General features: G+C 36.7%; 1 protein-coding gene across 3 annotated transcripts in view; it reads left to right on the top strand.

The window, feature by feature from the left end:
* ESYT2 (extended synaptotagmin 2) overlaps positions 1-16,576 on the top strand; it is a 95,845-nt gene that overhangs the window by 32,117 nt on the left and 47,152 nt on the right. For 2 of the 3 annotated variants that reach the window (XM_067291929.1, XM_067291930.1), the window contains exons 2-6: positions 258-299; positions 1,229-1,363; positions 2,721-2,797; positions 8,836-8,908; positions 9,755-9,844. In XM_067291929.1, coding sequence (XP_067148030.1) covers positions 258-299; positions 1,229-1,363; positions 2,721-2,797; positions 8,836-8,908; positions 9,755-9,844 — 417 coding nt within the window. The remainder of the gene's footprint in view (positions 1-257; positions 300-1,228; positions 1,364-2,720; positions 2,798-8,835; positions 8,909-9,754; positions 9,845-16,576) is intronic. The other variant, XM_067291931.1, reaches the window with a different exon arrangement.

The following is a 16,576-nucleotide window of genomic DNA, read 5'->3' on the forward strand; positions in this document are numbered from 1 at the left end:
GCTATTGAAGCAATACTTTCTTCCAGATCTCAGTATTGAATGTATACTTGGACTTGTATTTATGTAGTTTAGAAATGATTTCCTATTTCATCTGCTTGAAGTGTAATAGTCTTGTCAAGCATCTTAAGTACTTAAGTGTTGTTCACTGTATACATTGCTTGTATGGAGTTTATTAAGTGTTTCTGTATCATAAATGACTATAATGATTAACTAAAGTGTTACGCATTTGTGGTAATTTTTTGTTTGTTTGTTTTTAGGTCCATTTTCCAGATACTGAGAGGGCAGAATGGCTCAACAAGGTAAGCATAGTTGTTAACATTGCCTTCAAAAAACAGGAAGGGAGGGGGAGAGTCTGAGAATAAAAAGAACTGGGGGAGGGCAAGAATTTGGGAATAAAATAGTTCTAACTTTCTATACTTTTTATGCACTTGAAGTTTTTGGTAGTTGATCCAGTCAGTCACGAAAAAGATTTAATCTATCATGATTCTATTTTTAAGGTCTTGAAATTATCTGTGACTTTTGGTGAATGACTTCAGGTGGCATTAAAATAAAGACAGCTATGACTGTGTGGAAGTCATAGTAGCTGTAAACACGGTTTTTATGTTCTACCTGTCTGGGACACTTTCCAGTTACTGTGGCTTCCTGACCTCCAATCTAAAAATAAATCAATTTTGCAGTTTTTGATTTGTATGTATAATAATTAAGATACAGATCTATGTAGCTTGGGTTTTCTTAATATCAAGACAAATTAACAATGTTGAGTTTTCAGATATAGTAAAACGCTGTATTATTTTTGCATTTATAAACCATGTGCATGTATTTTAAAAATGCACTTAACTTACTTTTCTTCTTCCTCCTTTCACATGCAAATGAACTTATCCTTCTTCACCCTTCTAACCAGCAGTAAGCATCAATGCAGACTGCATATGTATTCATGTGATAAAAGAAGGAATTTATCTTAGTGTTGTTTTGTTTCTCCTCCTCCAGTACTTCAGATTTGTGAAATGTTTGGAAACACAGTAAATCAAATAATTGAAGTGAAGGATCCAGAAAGCTTTTCTGTATGGCAGTAGGTAAAAAGTGGCCACTTACGTCATGCAATGAACTGTACAGAAAACTTGTATGCTTAAAGCTTTCTACAAAACTTCTTACATCTTCCTTAAAAATATTTTTAATTGTGTATGAAAGTATGTTCAATGGCTTTTTTTTTCCCCTATTTTTTTACTAGACTGTAAAGCAGATGTGGCCTTTTATTTGCCAATTCATTGAGAAACTCTTCCGGGAGACCATAGAACCAGCAGTAAGAGGAGCAAACAACCACCTTAGTACCTTCAGTTTTACAAAGATTGATATTGGTCATCAGGTCGGTTTCTTGTGAAGTTTTCTAAGAGGCTGTATCTTGCATACCATTTTCATGTAGTCTATTTAAATCTGCCCAGAAAATATTTCTCAATGACACTTGACGATAAGCCTCATTTTGGTTTCTGTCATAACATTAAAATAGTATCAAGGAACAGATAAGTGTTTATCTGCTGTTTGGTCCCATGAAAGAAGGGGTCATGGTATATAGCTTTTATATGCTTACAGAAGAGTCTGACCAGTCCAAGCTAAAAAGAAGTTAGCATTTAAGCTTACAATAAGTTGGGCACTGCTTTTCAGTACCTACGTCAACCAGAGGTTTATTTCTTCTGAAATGTAGCTTACCAACCTTCTTGTGCAGTCCTATTTTGTATTCCTCTCACTTGTCATAAATGAGATTTTAAGTAAGGATTTCAAACTACTTATATATTTATTTTTCTCCTCTGAATGTCAGGAAAACTGAAGTTAAGCTTCAAGTGTGGTGGAGGGGAATTATTTTTCTCTCCTTGTGACTCTGTTCCATGTAAAATACAATTAATGATATTTTCTGCACCTTTTGTGCTTTCTTTTTCTGTTTAGGTTGTAAACTCTTTTATATATGGGCTTTGTCCTGCCATAGATACATCTGTATTACAGATTACAGTGTAGCACAGCTTTAAGCCATTCTGACTTTAAGTAAGATTTAAATTAGCCTTCATACCTCTCTGTGCTGCTGCAGCTAGACTGAGTTATCTTAGACACAAGAAACAGCTATCCTTACTTGATATTGCAGCCTTCATTGAATTGCAACCTGTGAATTGTACAGTCCCAGACACAGTGGGCACCTGACATCAGTGAGACTTCTGTATTAATTAAATTAGAAAATAGATAGAAGCAGAAATATGATCAGTTGTTAGATCAGAGATCTCCAGGAAGGAAAAATTCAGCATGTGACAGAAGGTGGTGCTATGTAAGGTAGTTGGTGGTCTTCTCCCACCTAGTATTTAATGAATGCTTAAGTTATGGAAAGTTTGGTTTATTTTGCTTTCATATGATTCATAAAGCAAAGAAAAATGGAGCAAAATACTTTACCAAAATACTTTACATTAAGTTTTCTAAGAGTTCTGGGGATTGTTTTTCACCCATTCTGACTGAATTTCACTGAGGGCATTGTGACTGAGTGGGTTGTAGCAAGGTAATACCCTTAAAATAACTGTTTGAGCTACATAGAGAGCTTTGCTTCACACTTTTTAATAATGCATGTAGTAAATGTCCGACTTCAGACACAAATACATGTATATTCACCTTTATTCCTAACTTAAGAGTTTAATATGATATATTTGAGTAGAAGGATCCAACCTTTACTTGCTTCATTGTTTCAGCCTCTGAGAATAAATGGTGTAAAAGTGTACACTGAAAATGTGGACAAAAGGCAGATCATTTTGGATCTTCAGATCAGGTAATTTTTATTATCATATTACAACAGTGCTCACATTTTAGAATGTGTGCCCTGTTTGTTTGATTCAGCAGGTACGTGGGGGTGGAGAGAGAAGGTTAACAGTTTCATTCCGAAGAATCACTTCCTTAACTAGAAGTAGCTTCATTTGCTTATGTGTGAATGGAGGAAGGAACTGCATGCTGTAAGTAGCATTTATCTGAGGGAAATAGTATATTGACTGACTGTGTGACTGCATCATTAATGTAATAAAAAGTTGAATAAAAACTACTTTCCAAAGCTAAAGCACTATCTTTGAAAATTCTTCTTTCTCATGCATTAAAACTTGGCTAAAAATTTTAGTCCAAGCCAAAACTTAGGGTATAAGGTGTTTGGGTTTCTTGTCTTTCCTCAGTTACTTAGATTCTTTAAAGACCTGGTATTGGAGAAAGTGAATCATACCTACTGAAGTACTTGTGCTCGTACCATCAATTGAAGTAAATCTATATATTAATTGCTCTGGCATTATACATGCTCGGCTGCTTCAGGTTTCTTTGCCCTTTCGTCATGACCCCTTTTGTATAGGTTTATAAATAGATCTACCCAATGTTTGCCAAAATCTTTTCTCGGCACTATCTGCAGTCACAGAGCTTTTTTGAAAGTACAGTCAGTGAATCCAGCAACATTTTTATATTTAACAGTCACAGATATGTGTTACAGTGACTACTTCTGCCTGTCTGTAGCTTATGGAGAGGCCAGATTTGTCTGTAACCGATGATCCAGCAAAGAGCAGCCTTCTGCATTTCTTTTTGCTTCCCTGGCAGTAGCCAAGATAATAGCCAGGCCTCTCAGCTCCTGTTTTCCAGGGTCAATTCCAAACTTTGAGCTTGGTTATTCTTAATTTTGAATAATTTATCTAAGTTTTAGCTTTGCTGAAGACTGTAGACTTGTCAGAGCTGACCCCCAGAGTATTAAAAGATCTATATCTTCTGCTGCATCCTTTCCTGGGTTTCATAGTGGGGAGGCTGGCTACCTCTGTGAGCAGGGCCCAATCTGTATTGAACTGAATCACTTCATTTCTGTGGGAAAAAGGGAGCTAGTCAGATCAGGGATTGGTGTTGCTGGAGAAAATGCAGTGGAGACAGGGTTGTCCCTTGAGAGCTTGTTTCACTGGAAGTATGCTGTCAGCCTTAAAGGAAAAATTGCCTTTGGTGGTCTTGCTGCCACTTTTGATAGCAGCTTTTCTTACCTCACCTCTTCAGACTTGAGTCCTTCAGGAAAACGGACTTATCTGGCTAGTGTGGACGTAGTGCAGAGAAGTTGCTTTGGGGGAGCCATTCTTGAGATATTTGAGGGACCAAAGTAGAAGAGTAGATGGTGGGCTAGTTGAAATGTTCTTGCACAAGACTTCCAAGATCACTTCTTCCCTCTAAAGTGGATTTACTCTTGTCTCCTGTGGGAATAATCTTGTGGAGTGATGTTTTGCTTTGTTTTTTCCCTGGTTTCTTCCTGGAGTGCAGCAGATAAATGTAAAAGGGACAATAGGTTTGTACAAGAATTCCAGGAACAATGTCCTATTTCCTAGACCTGAATGAAATCTTCAGCCATGTGTCTCATTGCATTATACTGCAACCTACTTAGAGAAGTGATAGCAGCTGGAGTAGAATCCAGTCCAAAAGGCTGAAATAAATTCCTCGAAGTAGCGTTAATACAGACGGTAGTGCTGAGTCAGGTAAGGGTTCGTTTAGCCTAATAGTCTGTCCCTGCTGCCAGTGGCATAATCTTCCAGAAAGAAAATAGGAGGAGGAGAACTATGGAGTGACTGTCACAGCTTCTGGCAATTGAGGGACTTCCTTTGGTGATTTTTGTCTGAGCCAGTTTGTATTAAGACTTGTCTTTGCCTCTTATTCAAAGGTTCTCACTATACAAGCTTCAGACTGATGCCCTTCCTTCCAGTATCAATCATTACTGCTTGATTTCTATATGTACTCCAGGGGTTTATCTCTAGGATTATGACAGTAGTAAGAGGGGAAGAAAAAGAGGCTCTGTGATAAATTGTTTGTGGCATGTTTAGATACAAAATTATATACTGATCCCAACCCTAAATTATTTCTTAGGGAATCAACCTTAATTCAGTTTAGCAAGGTTGTAAAGAACAGTTTTACTGCTCAACTGCTGGAAAAAAGTTCATAACCTTCTGAATAGTTATCCTGGTAGATAGCAATCTCTAATTAAATGAGTTTGTTTACATTTAAAAATTAAATTAAATTAAAAGTTGGGACTTTCTGTAAGTGGCCTCAGTATTGTACAGTCAATGCCATTAAGTAGTCTTCAGAAGTGTTAGCCTTCATTTCCTAAATACACTTGGGCAGGAAGACAAAATCTCTAAGTATGCTTCATAGGAATAGCTGTATTAAGCCAAACTGTGTGTGTGCTGGGTGGGGGGAGAATTTTTCTGAAGCATGTTCATTCTTCTATTTCTCCTTTATCCTGCTCTTTCACCATGGTGGCTTCCATTAGCCCTTTCTCCTGTTGGTCATTTGTGACAGGGGTATATACATTTGCTTTGAACCATACAGGGTGTTTAAATAGTTTCAATGTGCTTCCAAGGCGCTATTTTAGCATTTTTATCAGGCTTCCTCATTTTTGTGCATCGTCCTGTTTGTTTTTTTTTGGTTTTTGCTTTTATCACTGATCACAAAAGTATGTTTTGTTTTGTTTTTCTATTGTGCCTGCAAGGATATTGAGTACATTATGAACATTACTTCAGAGTGTTTTTTCAGAACCCTTTGAATTGGGTCCTGCACATTGCTCGGGACACAATTACTTTTCCTCCTGTAGGCAGCTTGATTAGTTGATCTGTGAAGCAGTCACTGGAAAATGTATTTAAAATTCAGTCTCAGGATCACGTTTGCAAAGAGTATTTTGCTTTCTCTTACTCCCTTCCTTACCTCCCACCATATCAAGTTAGTAGGGTGATTTGTCTCATTTTGTTCTGCAAATTGTAAACAAGTTGAAGTAACTGTTGTAATCAGTCTGTGAGCCTTATGCTCAAGCATTGTCCAAACTCGTGTTAAAATTCAAAAGTCTTGTTTCTGGTGACAAAGATGTGCAGAAAACTGCTTGAGCAAGTAAAGATAAACAAGTTTAAATGGATTGTTAACACTAGCTTAACAATAAATAGAATGTAAAAGTTTCTATTTATTTTTGCTGAAATGCATGAAGTGGTAAACAGTTCCGAATATTAAAGATTGCGGATTGTTAGAAAAACAGCATAAACTCTGTTAAATTAAATATAAACAGTAGTAAAGAAGGCCAGAAAAGACTGAGGAAATACTTGCTAACAGCATATGAATGGATTTTGTCACTTTCTCATAACAAAAAACTGGAGGCACCAAAAGAAAGTTTTAGGCAGCAGATTTAAAAACACACAGGAATATCTTTTCATGTCACAAACTGAGAAACTCACTACCATTAGTTTTACAGAAGGTAGAAGTAAAAATGAGTTCAGAAATGATTAGAGAAATCCTTGTGAGGGACATTCTGCTAGACCTTCTAAAATAGTGACAATAGTCCAAAATGCTGAATCACAGATCACTGTTATCTGGGAAATATGTTTGCCCTATTAGTAGTATTTTTTTTCCTGATATATGCTGTTGCTTACAATGGCCACAAACAATATACTGTGCTAAACGCGCTTCTGGTCTGATTAAGTACAGCTGTTCTTATATTCTTATGCAACTGTCCTCATTAAAGTGTAATCTCTCTCTGTGGTCAGTACATTACATTGATCATAAATTCTTGGGATATTATGATTTGAATGTATAAAATGTGCTTACTAAATAAGCCTTTAAGTTATATGTTATGCTAGAGTCAAATTCTGTGCTGCATGTTAATGGACACAGCAAAATACCTCAGGGGATGAAGTTTTCTCTGACTTTATTACAAGGTCACAACTTGTTGACTTTATATCCTTAGATACAATTTTTACTTCAATTTGTTATTGTATTATTATTCAAATGAACCTATTGCTTCACAGTCTTTATAACCTAAATAATTCTGATGCCACAAATTGAGTTGATCTTGCTGCTGCTTTGCATCATGTTATATATACTTGTGTGTGTGTGTGTGTATATATGTGTGTGTGTGTGTATATACATATATACACACATTATAAACTTTTTCATACATAGTTTTAAATTATACATCAATTTTTAAACTTTACAGTAACACTACTTTCTTTCCAGAAGAAGCCTTGATCACCTTTATTTCACATAGGCTCCTGTTGTGTTGTCATCTTCCATATCCCCAAACTGGTCGGTGCAGCAAAGTGACTGGGCGCACAATTACCTTTTGTATAGTCTGAAATTAATTCCAGTGTTGGACGTTGTGAGACTGTTGGTACTATTGTTTATTTCTGTTTAAGGGCATGGTATGCTTTCTATTTACTTGAGATCACCTTGACAGCACCATCACACACAGAGCAGAGGAGACTACAGATGATCCAAATAATGGATATCCTGAATGCAGTGTGGCTCCCTCAACTTCATTTTGTGATCATGCTGTGAAAGTAGTTTAGTTTATCTTGAGTTTATCTTGAAGTGGCTCAATGAGAACAATTCCTTTTGCATTGTAATTTAATAGACATTTCTGCAGTAAGATTCCATCAGACTCCTAAACATCACTAAACAGCTTTTTTATTATATAGTAGGTCTCCTGGAAAATAACAAACTTCTGGAGGATTCAGAATTATACAATTCTATATTTAAAATACTTTAATTGACAACCCTATATTTGTAGCCTCATCTTACTAACCCTTGACATTCCAGTATACCATAGAAAGGAAAAGATTTCAAACATGAAATTGTAATCCATCAGAGCTATTTAGCATATAAGGAGCTCCCGGTATCACAGAAAGTGCTTAATCTGTACAAATATCATAAAAAACAGATTATATTGTAAAATGAATGCATGTGTTTAAGCAATTTGAATTCCAGGATTGAAGTGTATCAGCTCTAGCATTTGTTAAGTAATTGATTTTGAGACTGTAAATGTTTTTAATATTTTTGTTTGTAGCTATTTGGGCTTCAGAGTATAAGCTGGAAGAATAGTAATAATATCTACATGTTTTCTCAGGAGGTAGCTGATAAAACCATCCATTCATCGCTGCTACTTGAGCTAACTGAGTAACAGCAGTGCTAGGTGATTATCCTCTGTTTGGATCAACGCTTAAAGAGAATAGGAAATTTTGCAGTTGTTCTAACAGCAGAAAGAAGTTAAACTTGAGGAAGCCTCAGTTCTACTGCAGGATCTGGAGCCCTGTAGAGGAAGAAAATCTTTTTTCTTCAGCAGTCCCTGACCTTGGTTAAGCTGCTTTATCACTTCTCCCTGCTCAGTTCTTCTTCTTCCGTTTTCTTTACCCAGGCAGTCTGGTTTTTGGGTGCTCCCAGAAATGGGATCCCAGAACTGCTCAGAGAAAATCTTTCCATTGCTCTTAATACGTTACTTCCTAATTTGCTTCCTGCTTTCCCTCCACTTCCAGAAAGGGCTTAACTGTTTTGGCTTATACCTTGCTTAGTGGTTTATCCAGCTCAGCATGCCCGGCATGTTGAATTTCAGCCTAAATGGCTGTTTTTGCAAGTGTGAGTAATTCAGAAAGCTTTATTAGCAAAATAGGATCTCTGTCTAGTAGTTCTTATGATTGTGTTAGATGAAAATGGGTTCAAGTGCACATACTGTTGACAAGGCCTATAAAGCAGCTTTCCTGAAATGAAGTATGTATTGTACGTGTCCATTATTTCCCAAAAGTATGACTACATGTGTATGTTCCCCTATGTACATTTCTAAAGATGATAACATACCTCTTAGTCCTAATTTCTAAGGGTTTGTGATAATGATGTTTTGGGGTGGAGCTGTTTTTTTAACACAATCTGACTTTAAGTTTTAATGTTTTAACATACATTTCTTTATGTCTAGACTGAGATACAAAATATATAATAGTGTATTGCAATTTAGTCTATGAAAACGAAATTTATAGATTTTTTTTTTTCCCCCCATCTTAGTTTTGTTGGCAATTGTGAAATTGACTTGGAGATCAAGAGATACTTCTGCAGAGCTGGTGTGAAAAGCATACAGGTGAAGTTCAGTTTTTCTTTTTGATTTTGAAATACAGTAATTTTCATGTTTTTCTGATGAAATCATTTACAGGTTGCCAGAAAGAACCAGTAATTCTGTTGTTTCATTGCTTATTGTGACCTATTGCTTTTGTGCTTACTGATCATGCATTATAATTTAGTGACGTAACTTACTGATTTAACCTTTCAGATGTAGAAGCGATTTAAATCTATACCATTCTCTACGGTAAACGTAGAAGATAATTTCAAGTATGAATACTTGCATTAGCTTGATGTTAATGTGATGTGCAGGTTAATAAGGGCCATCAAGGAGTTTAAATTTCTGTTTTATCTACTGAGTGATGGATTGTTATTAGTTTTAGTTATTGGTAACCTTGTCTTCTGATATTGTTCCTCAGGTTTCCTGTGCTTTCTGATAACAGATCTTTCTCTAACAAGAAAATAAAAATATGATTTTTTTTGTCTTGACATATCCATAAGTATTTATGTACTTTTGTTCTGATATCTATGGATGCTGTTGTATTGGTTTGTGCCATGCAGTTTCACTTCTCGTGTCTCACACTCACATGTGTTTACATTGAACTGTATGGATGATAACCATTGAATAATAGGATGATAACCTATTTCTTTCTTTTAGCACAATTACAACTAGCATTACACAGCATAATTTCAATGAATGTTACCATGTACAGGGATTTGAAAGCCTATATTAATTTTTTTGGATTTAGATGACCCGTAAAGCTACATGCATTTGCATAACATTCATCCATAATCAAGGATGTGAGTGAACAGACTTTATATAGTTTGAGTTTTAAAATCAGTTGCATTGTTTTCTTTCCCCTCCCAGATCCATGGTACTATGAGGGTTATCCTGGAACCGCTGATTGGAGACATGCCCCTAATTGGAGCACTATCCCTTTTTTTCCTTAGGAAACCTGTAAGTAAACTTAAAAACCCTCTTCTGTATTTCTATTACTCTTTCTAGAATGCTAATGACAGTAGTGAGGAAATGATAGAGCAAGAATTAAGAAGCAAAGGGGAGAATCTAGGAGATCACTGCCCTTTGGTTCAACTTGGTTTCCCAGAAAAATAGTGGAACAAATTTTTTGAGTGCCTAGAAGAAACAAGATGAGTAATGATTACCTTGGAATTATGCAATGTGTTGGGTCAAAGCCATCAGATTTTTCCTTATAAGCCTTATGGTTAAGAGAAAACCTATAGATACCATCTAGCTTGTTTGTAACAAGGCTTTTGATGTCATTTTTCCTGACAGTCTGCTAGAGAAAAACTTTCAAAAGATCTGTGCAAAGCTGATTTAAAAACCATGCTGGTGTTAGTTACCGCAAATTAACATCAGAATAGGTGTATCTAGATTACCCAATATGACTATTAAAATTTTTATACTAAATATTAGGATGAGCTATTACCTTTACATTTACCAATGACACAAGTATGAGAACAGATTGATCAAGTTGTGAGATGGGATAGGAGTTCAAATCAATCATGACAGTGGCAGAAGTTGTGTGTCAGGGTATCATGTAATTCAGTTGGAAGACGTGCCAGTTCAAAGTACACGTTTAGGCAGGAAAAACAGCCAAACAAACGTGGGCCAACAATTTCTCTCTGGTATGAAAAGGGCATAGCTAGATTAGCATGTGTAAACAAGAGGAGAGCCTGCAAGACGTATTATATTCAGTTATAGGTACAGCACTTCAGCAAAGGTATTGACCAATTGGAGCGTGTCCAAAGTAGAGAGTATGAGAATAAGTTTGACCCTTAAGCACAGACTGAAGGAATGGGAATTGTTTAGTCTAGAGAAGACTGAGGAGAGCATATTTTTTAAAAATGTGAAATGCTCTTGCAGAAAAGAAATACGCAATCTGTTCTGCCTGTGCATGGAAAATAGGATAACAAATAACTGCAGTAAGGAAAATTCAGGTTGGACAAGGGGAATGAGAGAAGGCCTGAATGGCACTGCAGCAGGCTGCCTAGAGAGACTGTGAATCTGTCGCTGATGTCTTTTAAGAACAGGTTGAACATGCATCCATTAAGATTGACATGGGTTTAGCTGTGCCAGGACCATGCATGTAGCTGCTCTCTTGAGGTCCTGTCCAACTTAGCAAGCCTTGTGGAATGTGAGATCCTGGGCTTTCTTTCCCTGTGGCATTATCTAGAAGGCTTGACCATAACCTAATAAAGGTCAAAATATTTTTTAATAATGAAAAAATGATTTTATTCTAAATAGTATAATTATGTACAAAAGTTAGTTTCAAGGTATTATAACATTTGCATAAGACTGTACTGTGTTTTACCACCTTTTCATGTAGAAGAAACTGATTTCTTTATCTAAATCGAATGGTGCTATGGTCATACCTTCGAAATCTTTTCTTAACTTCCCTGTTCTTTATTACACAAACAGCAGTGAAAATGATTGGGGATTTTCTGGTGCAGCCGATGTCAATTTGTATCACCGAGTCGGGCATCAAATTGTTGTGGAACTAGCAGAAGCCTTATGAAAGGAGGAATACTTATTTCAGTAAGGTTGTAGTCACTCCAGACATTTAAATTCAAGACTCTCTTTAGAGAGAACTAAGAATCAAACTTATTTTCTTTGAATTACTCAGATGAAGGAGTTGAGGAAAGTGGGTTTTTTTGTTTTGTTTTGGTTTTGATGCCACAAACCATTCTGAATTCTAGCTTATTGCAAATTACTTGCTGCAGTTGCTTTTCATGAGAGGCTGTGTTTTATCAATACCTTGCTGAAGTTAAATATTATTTTTTAAAATATAAATGTAAAGTTTGAAACCAATATGCTCTCTGAAAGCTGGGAATCTGGGTGTTCTAGCTGTACAATTTATTAGTTCAGTGCCTTCCTCTTTTTTAAAATGGCAGACATGTAACACTTGTATCAGTTCAGTCTGCACTGTGGTAAGATACTATAGCTAGTGGATTGTTGGGACTTGCAATAATTGATTCACTTCAAAAGCTGCAGCCGGAGTCTCGCAGATTGGATTTGGTGACAAACACCACTATATGTCAGTTGGTAACTTGGCACAGCATGGGTAGAAGAGGAGAGACAAAAGGTTGCAAGTGTAATTTTCTGTGTCTGAAATTGAGTAATTATTTATCAAATCAATAGATACTCTACATCCTCTTTATTGAATTAAGTCTTGTAAAATATGACATTAATTCTACTGTAGGTTTTACTATGTGCAGGAAATTTCTTTTTGATATAAAAATGAGTTGAGAAATTTCCACAGATGTTGCAAAATCTGTACAATGATCTTATTTTAGAAAAATATGAAGAACATAGCACACATTGCACATACTCTGGCAGAAAATTCTTTGCTGTTGTGGGTGTGTGTGTCTGTGAGGCAGTTTCAGTGACCTGAAGTTTGGTATTGCTTTTAATAAGTACCCGTAAGAGGGCTTAATAGAAAATGTGAACATCATAGAAATTCTTATGTTGCACAGACTTCTCCTTCAAAGAAATTAATTGTTTCCATTGCTTATTCTGAAGTATATTTTTCAGTGGAAGGTTCTGTCTTGAGTATGTTCAGATTACCCAATAAAACCTATGATGTCAGGTATAACAGTTTCAGACTGTACTAAGTTGTGATTGCAAGTGCATGGCTTTAGGCACTTGAAATAGTCTGACTGATCGTCTTGGTTTCCTCAGCATGAAGTTGTCAGGTTTTGTTGGGTGGGGGGAGAGAGGGAGGGATAGGGATGGTACTCTTTACTTGAATAGTTTTAGAAGGCATGTTATTTTACTCTTCAGTGAAATCACTTTTTAGTGTTCTCTTTCTCTCTCTTTTTTTTTTTTCTGAATTTTTGCTGTATTCCTTTCTTGAGTCTATCTGAGTTTGGATGTTGCTTTTTGTCTTATTATTTTGGTAAGAATTATTTATAATAATTAATAATTATTTTGAACAAATGTCCTATGGTAAATTTTTTCTAATTTGATGAAAAGATATTTTTGTGTGTGTATGTATGTCCTAGGAAAAACTTCTAGCATCAGTTGCTTGTTTTATGTGGATTGTTCCACATTTATGTGGATTGGGTAGAGGGACTGTAGACTTAAATCCGAGTTAAGCATGTAAGAATTAGGAAATGGTTCATGGATAATTCAGTGAGCTCTTTTGTAAAAGTGAAGTAATTAATACAAAACTGAAATGATGTCATTGCCCTTATTTGGAGAGGGTTGGAGCGGATAAATTAAGATGAACCAAATTTATATTTCCATACCTTTCTTTGAAATGAGTCTAAACATCAGGAACTGCTTGGTTTTGTTTCCTTTTTGCCCTTGTGCTTGAGCAGTGTGAGTGTCGGGCATCTGTTCATGGTGGTCATGTTTATACTAGCAAACTAAACAGGTGTTGAGCACTGCCTTGTCATAGTCTGTGCTGTTTAACTGTTAGTGTGCTCTCTGGCATTATTTTGCTATTTGGTGTTCTCCCAAACAATTTCCAGACTCAGTTCAATGCATAGCTTATTAGAGGGGCCATTTCCAATAAGCAGGTTAAATGCAGATAATCTCTTCTGGAGGAGCAGGGAGAAGAGTTCAGCTTGCGTGGACAGCAACAACTGTGCTGGTTGCCCCAAGCAGGTCCTGACATTTCTTCTGTTTTCCACTCCCAACATCATTCGCTAGTAGCGTTTATACTAATCTTACATTTCTGGTACTCCTAGATGTCTTACCAGTCACCTTTTAGCCCCGGTAAGTGGGGACAGAAATAATCAAATTGGTGGCTCTCGCAGAGGAGTGATGCACTTCCCTCATAAGAGGGAAGCAGCACTATGTTTATTGCGGTAAGACAGCAACTTAACAAAGTTCAGTCATAAATAAGAATGATTTAACGAGGTTCAGTTGGCAAGGTTCACTCAGTTATTTACTGCATGAAGGACAGGGTCAGATGCACATGCAACAGAGACCCTCCCATTGAGTCACAAGGTTTGGAAAGGATTCCCTTGCTTTCTAGACTCCTTCTGAGAGGAGCCTAGGTGCAGCTGGATCCAGTCCTAGTCTCAGACTTGGTCAACGGTTTATGATTAATTGTGCACATAATCCCTTAGACAGAGATATAACTCAGCAAAGTTTCACGAAGTTCGCAAAAGTTCAGCATGCTATCAATCACTTACCGAGGATCTGTCATGGGTAAGGAATCTCTCAGCTTCGAGAAGTAACCTTGAGAGGTGTCCCTGCTCAAGAGGAGGTTCTGCAGTGCAGCCCGCTGCTGTGCAGGAGAGCTCCATGGGCTCTGGGCTGCCACCTATTTATGGGGGGGAGATGATTGACTTGTAGTCATATTTGCATGCTAGGCAGGCCTTAGTTGGCGCATGCTCAATTAGCCCCTGCCTACGTGCTGTTTACAGGGAGGTCAGGTTGAGGGGGAGAGAGGACATTAGGGCGGGGGGGGGAAGGAGCACACCGTCACAATGGCTATTAAATGTCATCTTGCCAAAAAATGGTAATGTTATATGTATTAATATGAATGTTCTTGCTAACGTAAGTTAACTAGATTAGTTTGTCACATGTAACCCTTTACATAGTATGGTTGAAGAAAGTACTCCGTTTGATGCTTTGTAAGTCTTGGTTAGTGGGCACATACAGTCTAATGCAAATCTGTTGAGGTACAGCCAGAAATTAAGCAATAATTATAAGCCATACAAATATTTCTTATAGTAGATTCTTAGGAGTGTTGCTGGTTAGGCACAGTGCTACAGAAGGGTGAGTCTCTTGGAGATCAGAGAACTAGCACATGGAAGATTTATAGCTGAGTATATGATGTCCTCATTTCTTTACTTGTTTTGAAAGATGGTAGAGGGACAGCTTAAAGACTTAGCATTGCAGCACGAGCATGTTCTTCCTATCCTTCAAAGGCAAGTGTGTATTTCATTATCAATCATTCACTGCCTTAAAATCCTTTATATTTTAAGTAAATTACTAGAAATGTTTACTTCGCAAACCAAAGTGTTGTAATTAAGAGATATGGATGCACATTTGCTAAATACTTGACTGAGACAACCTGCACCTAGATCGTAAACTAAAAATGCCTCAGATAAAAGACCTCTCATTCATGGTCAGTAGCTTTCTGAACAAGTCACTTTGGGAAAGACTTTGTCCAGAATCATTTTGTCATTACTCCTCTCCCCATGCCACTTCAGTAGCAGTCCAGTTGACTCAGTGGGACAAAAAAAGGTGGGAAGTAGACTAGAGCATGAAAGTTAAAAAATCAACCCCCCCCAAAGTATCCAATTACAAAATCATTGGAAGTATTAGTTTCACCCTCCTTTCATTTAAAAAATGAGCTAGTGGGCAAGGTCCAAACAAACTTAAATGTGGGCTGTTCAAAAAAAATCTGTCTGTGAATCAAGTTACTCCATGATTTTGACAATTATACATGCATGTTTACTTTTTCCAAGCAGATTCCTCCCCCCCCCCGACACCTCTCAGAGGGGAGGGAAGAGGAGGTTCTTGGTGTTCATTTTTCTGACTTCTGTAGCAAGATCTAAAATAATGCTTATTATAGCAGTTATGTTTCTATAATGAAATTCTGTCCCCTTACTAGAGAGCAAGTGGCTGCAGCCAAGAAAAGCTTTTCTTCAGTATTTTTGTTAGGAGAGAAGAGGAGGAATTAGTTGGCAGCTAGCAACAGAATTTGTTCTCATATTTTCCAGTCTACAGTAACTGGCAACAATTCCACTTGCTCTGTATCATCTGTTTGCTGGCCTTAATGACTATATAAGGCAACACTGCCTAAATTAATGGTTCTGAACATACTCATTTAATGAGTTTGCCAGTGTCTCATATTTCTGAGTAATGCATGGAGTTTTGATGCTGCAAGAACTCTTTATATAAACTTTTTAAATATTAGATTTTATTGCTGTTACTGTGAAGAAGGGGATAGTCTTATCAGCTTACAAAATATGTCCAAGTATGTGAGGGATTTTGAGAGAGAAATCTGCATTCTAATGTTTGAACTTCTTTTAAGTCTCTGTGTTTCAGTGCTAAAGAGATAAGTTAGCACTGTGTAATAGCCAGGATTTATAAGGTTTTTTGCATGACTTCTCCCTGTTTTAACATAATGTATATTGAACATATATTCTGGTTCTCTTTGGAACTGGAAGTGTAGTTATCTTTTACTGTAAGAACAAAATATCACATAGTAAGTTAATTATTTTGGTTTTGGTTCAGTTATTGAAGTGCATTATTTAGTGGCATACTTAATATTGAAAATATGTCCTCACACCACCCCTTTCTTTTTAAAAACAAATAAAAGAAAAGGCTGGGAAGTAGAATACCTTCAAGGAAAAGGAACTTTTTCAAAACTCCCATTTTTATATTCATGCTCTTGCCTCCCACCTTATTGCTGACTTGAGCACTGCTCTGCTCTCTACCCACTTTACCGATGAGTTCCATCCTGTGGTTGTAGTTTATTTGATATTGGTATAATTGCATTTAGTATGGGCTGTCTTTGAAAAATTTAGTACTGAATATGATTTTCAAGGTTATAAGTACTGAAGAAAATTAGATTCAAAAGGACTGCTTGCACCAAGAATATGCACTAGTGAAAAATGTCTGACAAAGACCGTAGCATAGAGTGATTGTGCAGAATGTAGAAGAATGTTGTTTGATTTGCTTTTAGTTGATCAAAAAAGCATTCAG

The sequence above is a fragment of the Apteryx mantelli genome, chromosome 2 (assembly GCF_036417845.1).
Source record: "Apteryx mantelli isolate bAptMan1 chromosome 2, bAptMan1.hap1, whole genome shotgun sequence".
NCBI lineage: Eukaryota > Metazoa > Chordata > Aves > Apterygiformes > Apterygidae > Apteryx > Apteryx mantelli.